This window comes from Pterocles gutturalis, unplaced genomic scaffold (genome assembly GCF_000699245.1).
Source record: "Pterocles gutturalis isolate BGI_N339 unplaced genomic scaffold, ASM69924v1 scaffold33716, whole genome shotgun sequence".
Taxonomy (NCBI): Eukaryota; Metazoa; Chordata; class Aves; order Pterocliformes; family Pteroclidae; genus Pterocles; species Pterocles gutturalis.
This window is the reverse complement of record NW_010104180.1, coordinates 1709-7320: the sequence shown is the minus strand read 5'-3', so window position 1 is coordinate 7320 and position 5612 is coordinate 1709. Positions and strand designations below refer to the sequence as shown.

The window sequence follows — 5612 nt, the reverse complement described above, 5'->3', positions numbered from 1 at the left end:
AGAGGTGACGGGACAGTCTGGGCGCGCAGGACAAACACGCGGGTATTGAGCTGCCGGTCTCGGCGAAGACGAGGGAGAGGTGCGGCGGGGGGGGGGGGGGCCCGTGTCCCTTTCTTGCTCGCCCAGGTGCCTGGCTGCTTCTGGTCACCCGGCCCTGCTCTCTGCCGTTAACTGCCCTGGTTCCTGCTTTTCTCCAGCTCAGCCAGCGAGTCCACGATCTCTGCAAAGCACAAGGAGGGCGTTAATCAGAACAGAGGCTTGTTATAGGCTTTCCCCCTCCCCGAAGACGATGGGTTTCCCTCACTGATAAACGGGGACGTGTCTCCTCATTCCCTGTGCTTGGGCAGCCTTTAGCGGGGGCCAGGCCTGAGCAGACACGGGTGGGTACAGCCCAGAGAGGAGCGGCAGTGCGTGAGGAGAGACGCCTGGAAACAGTCGTGAAGAGACATCTTTCCAGCTCTGCACTATGCAGGCACGGGCGGTGGATTACAGAATCATAGAATCACAGAATGTTAGAGATGGGAAGGGACCTCGAAAGATCATCCAGTCCAATCCCCCTGCCGGAGCAGGACACCTAGATCAGATCACACAGGAACGCATCCAGGCGGGCTTTGAATGTCTCCAGAGAAGGAGACTCCACACCCTCTCTGGGCAGCCTGTTCCAGTGCTCCGTCACCCTCACCGTGAAGAAGTTTTTCATCATATTCCAGTGGAACCTCCTATGTTCCAGCTTGAACCCATTGCCCCTTGTCCTATCACTGGATGTCACAGAGAAGAGCCTGGCTCCATCCTCCTGACACTCACCCTTCACGTATTTATAAACATTGATTAGGTCACCCCTCAGTCTCCTCTTTTCCAAACTAAAGAGACCCAGCTCCCTCAGCCTTTCCTCATAAGAGGATTAGAGGCATGAAGATGCACTGTATCCTCAGTGCAACTTTGCCAATGTCTCTGATGATTTTGTGGTGTTATGGCCTCGGCCGCGGCGATTCCCTGTGGCAGGGTCTGCTGAGGGAGCTGCTGGTGGGAGCTGGAGGCACAGAGAGCACAGCACACAGCGGGACCACGGGGGTTTCTTGCGCAGAGTCTCCTCATCTCTTGTATGGAAACTGTCCCCATAGGGTGGAGTGGGCGAGACTGAAGGAAGGTTTCTCCCCTGATGAACTGAGCGAAGGATGCAATCTCTGTGCCTTCCAGCACACCAGCAATGTTCCTCTATCTTTTCCAGCTGTTTCTGTTAAATCTTCAATGGATGCCAATTATTTATCTGATCAGACCCAAACCAGCTTCAGAGACAGTGAAATCTTCCCTGCCACAGAGCAGTTCCCAAGATTGCAATTTATTGCTCAAAGCTCAAGGCAGGAAATGTTCCTGCACTACATCACGGCTGCTCCTTCAGCTGACAGGGTCTGCAGCACCCGAGTGGGGATTGACCCACTTGCCCCTGCTCCTACTTTGACACTTGTCTGAGAGAAAAAGCTTCCTTTAACATGAACAGCCTGGTGATTATTGTAAAAGCACAGATAAACGTTAACTGTATGAACCATCACACTACAGGAGAAAAAGAGGTCTAGTATTAGGTTGATCGTTAGCACAAGAGGATAGGTCAAGGAGTGATCCTGAAACACAAAACCAGGCAAATTCATATGGAGTGTAAGGGGCAAACTCACCCCTGAAGCAGCTGATTGAGCGGTACAAAGGGCCTGTGGAGCTGGGAGCAGATGTCCAGGACACTTACCCTCGGCAGAAGGGCGTTGGGAAGGGTCAAAGGCACGGCACTGGTCAATGACTTTCCGCAGGTCTGCAGGACAATCTTCCCCAACAGGTTCCTGGTAACGGTGGTTGCAGATTTTCTCTGTGATCTCCTGGGGAGTGCAGCCTAGACAACACATGAGTGTCAGGATAGAGCTCTGCTGCCACAGGAGGGTGCTGGGGAGGAAACCCAGTGCAAAGCCAGGCCAAGAGCCTTCCTGCAGCCTATGGCACAGAGAAGCCAGCAGAGAAGCCACCCAAACTGTGTCTGCAATGAACTTCCCGCTATTTGGCCTGACACTGTTGGGCTCCAGTGGAGCAAGACGTGTTTATGCTTCAATGCACAGGAACATCAGATAGAGACAAAAATTACTCGCATGTTTGAGGTTTAAGCATGTTGCTGAAATGCTTTCCTGTATTGGAGTCCCAGGAGAAGCCATGAAGCTGTCATGCAGAGCCAGGCACTGCCACTGGGACTCACATGCTGCAGGATGCTCCGGGAAGGAGGAGGGAGCATCCAACGCCAGACAGCAACTGCACCAGGCCGTGTGTGGCTTTTACACAGGGAGCCAGGTACTTCTGTCTCACCTTCAAATAGGATTTTGGAGGTCGCAATCTCCCACAGCACGATCCCGAAGCTGGAGGGAGACAAGCAAGAGTCAGTGTTCATCCCACCATGTTGTCCTCCCTTCTAATGGAGAGGACCATCAGGCTATGCCAACTGCAGACAGCTGCTTGTGTGTCCAATTAAACCAAGACTCCATCCATAGTCTGACAGCAACTCTGCCAGACACCTGCCTGCTTACGGACATCTCTCCTGGGAAGGACAGACACACCTGTATATTTCACAGGGCCTCTTGTAGGGGTAGTTGATGTCTTTCAGGTTCTCAGGTGCGACATAAGCCAACATAGAGACTTGTTTCCAGTTCTTCTTGGCTTTCCTCTTGATGGATGACTCTGTTTCACACAGCTCAAATCCTGACAGCTGATTGAGAATGAGAGAGAGCAGGGAGAAGCAGTTGAAACACAGCCTGCAGAAAGCTGTGGCATGGCCAGGGACTGGCCCGAGCTGGAGAAAATGGAGTGTGGTGCCCTGGGCAGCAAAGGCTGGCACACAGCCACGGGTGCTGCCCAGCACATGGCTCTTTCTGCAGGCAAAACCAGAGGCGGAGGCAGGTGAACTGCCCTAGCTCCAGCTCATCCCAGGGTGGATGGCTCAGAAACACTCACTTTGCTGATGATAAAACAGAGATCATGATGAACTGAGGTGTTAAGTGTCTAAGGTGACAGGGGAGATGACTCTACCCCACGTGTTTTTCTGGACCATCACAATTCCCTTTGGTGTTGGCGGGGGAAGACATCCACAAAGAACATGCAAAACTCCCCAAAGCCTCTCCAAACGTGGTCCTTACCTTCACACAGTAATCCCCAGCCACCAGGAACTTGCTACTGCAGATACAGCCATGGAGTCGGGACTTCTCCTCCGTCTGGTGCAACCTGCAGCCGGACAGAACCGAGGGCTGGTGGTGGACCCATCCCCACCTTGAGTCTCCCTCTCTCCATTTGGGGAGTGGACTGACATGCACCTAGAGAAGCCAGCAGCTCTCTGCCTGTCTTGGTGGACCAACCCTGCCAAGACAACCTTTCCAGCAGGTGCTGAAAGCGCTACTGTGGGCAAAATAACAAGCCTTGCGGATGAGCGGGGCTCCTAAGAAGAACTGGCTGTGCTGTAGGGTGCTCCTGGAGCTGCTCTATGGGTGTGGGGAAGGAGGTTTCTTCCTTCCAGGCCTTTGCGGGCTTCAAGCTAGATGTAGGGACCAGTGACCTGGGGAGATGGGCGCTACGGCATCCAAACCCATCGCCTACCTCTTCACCAGCCTCCCATCCCACTGTCCCAAGGTGGTGGGAACAGTGTCTAACAGGACACCACTGCTTACAAAGAGGTACCAGGAAGCTAAGCATGGCTTGTGGACCGTCAAGTGGACTCACTGCTCTAGGCAGGAGCTCACCTGTAAAGGCCTCTGGCAGCTCCCAGCGCCATCCGAATGCGGATCTCCCATGAGAGGTGCCGTTGCTTGGTCAGCACATCCCGCAGTGTCCCGTGCTTACAGTACTCCATGACGATGGAGAAGCAGGGGCTCCCATCTGCAAGGCAAAACCTTGAGCATCCCGCCTTGTGCCACCTCTTAGGAGGGGACCACAACAAGCTGTCTGCCACCAGCTAGCATCAAGGACAGGCAGGGAAGGGAAAGGGTGACATTAATGTGACACCCCCTACCTTTCTCTTCAATGCAGATCCCATACATGCGCAGGATGTTTGGAGACTCAAACTTCTTCAGGGTCTGAACCTCCTTCTCGAAGATGTCTCTCACCTTCCTGCAGAAAGGGACAGTACAGTGAGGTCCACAGAGCAAGGCACAACATGGCACCGTCCCCTCCTGGCTGCCCCATGTTGCTCCTGCCCAGGACAACTCACACCGGGTCGGTGGTCAGCGGCTTCTTGAAGGTTTTGATGGCAACGGGGTACTTGAGGTACTCTCCCTCGTAGAGGTCAAAGCTCTCGGTGTCCTGCAGGTGCCTGTAGAAGGTGAGGTGGTCCCGCTCGATCTCCACGATATCTTCTCTTTTATCAACGTTGGCCTTCTTCAAGCCTGCTCCCACCACGTGCCAGGAGGGAACGAAGGACACATTAGACAGGGCTTGGAGGGAAAGGACACGGTGCACAGGGTGCCTGGAGGTACGATGCCAACTTACACTCCATCACGTGCACAATTTTGTTCAGCTCACTTTGCATCCAGTCTACCTTGCTCTCCATACATTGCCTGTCAATGTAAAACTCCTCTGCTGCATTTTTGGGCTCCTCAGTAGCTGGGGAGAGAAACATGCAGAGGTGAGGCTGCTGGGTGAGCACGCAGGACTGATGTGGTTAGTTTTTCTCATGGTTTAAATGTCCTTTTGGCTCTCCTTGGCCATGGCCATCAAGCCAAAGCTGGACAGCAGCTGGGGAGAGGTGCCAACCACCGGTCTCAGGGAAATAGATTTGCTAAATGCACACTTACCTGCCATCACCTGGTCCAAGAAAGCCCTGTCGTCCCTCAGGTCCTCAGCATCCTGCCTGCGACACGTCTTTTCCTGGAAAACCTCCAGGAAAGCTTGCTTCTGCTCTGCCTGCAGCAGGAGTGAGAGCCCCTGGGCGACGTCCCCCAGGCTCTCGTTCACCCAGGCGAACTCCTCGGTGGTGCTGTGGGCTCTCAGGAACTTCTGGATCCAGCTGGTCTGGCTGTATTTCATCACCAGTTTCTGGGCTTCCCCCAGTGCCTGGAGCAGCTTCTTCAGCAGTTCCTCTTCATGGTGGGAGACGTGTTTTTGTGACTGAGCCTTGAGAATCCTCACAGGCTCCAGCAGAATCTGGATGCGCTCCACGAGGCGCTGGCACTGGTGCTTACAGCACTTCACCTGCTCGAACTGGGCGTGGATGGCGTGGGCCATGGAGAGGATCCTCTCCACTATGTCCATGCTTGCAGCAAAGGGCTGGGCCGCTGGGGATGTGGGCTGGCCACGTCTGCCGGAGGTGAGCCTCGGGCACCACTCGGAGATCAGCCGGGTGCGGCTCTTCCACGCGTCCCACCCTAAGGAACAGCCCTGACATGGCACGCTGTCCTCCAGGGCTCCCATAGCCCCTTATTTCTCCTCTGGCTGCTCTGCTCCCTCTGCTCTGCCTGGCACCGCGGCCACTCGGGCACACAGGAGCAGGCACATGCCAACAGAGCCATCAGCAGCAGCAGGATTGGCACATCTCACTCCATATTAGCAAGGGATGTTTTGGTTGATTTATGGAAATTAATTCACTGTTAGCCACA

At 54.5% G+C, this 5612-nt stretch overlaps 1 protein-coding gene across 1 annotated transcript; it reads right to left on the bottom strand.

The window, feature by feature from the left end:
• Positions 1-167: 167 nt before the first annotated feature.
• MLKL (mixed lineage kinase domain-like) lies at positions 168-5268 on the bottom strand. Its single transcript, XM_010086980.1, has 10 exons — positions 4812-5268; positions 4507-4620; positions 4229-4403; positions 4031-4128; positions 3762-3897; positions 3165-3249; positions 2589-2737; positions 2341-2390; positions 1739-1879; positions 168-220 (listed from the first exon to the last, which is right to left on the bottom strand). Exons 1-10 carry the CDS (start codon positions 5266-5268, stop codon positions 168-170), a joined length of 1458 nt encoding a protein of 485 aa, XP_010085282.1.
• Positions 5269-5612: the final 344 nt, after the last annotated feature.

Coding starts and splice junctions, on each gene's coding strand:
- MLKL (XM_010086980.1), bottom strand. CDS start 5,268: ATGGACATAGTGGAGAGGATCCTCTCCATGGCCCACGCCATCCACGCC. Junction 2,738..3,164: donor CTGGGGATTACTGTGTGAAG/GTAAGGACCACG, acceptor ATTCTCAATCAG/CTGTCAGGATTTGAGCTGTG. Junction 221..1,738: donor CCAACGCCCTTCTGCCGAGG/GTAAGTGTCCTG, acceptor TGTGCTTTGCAG/AGATCGTGGACTCGCTGGCT.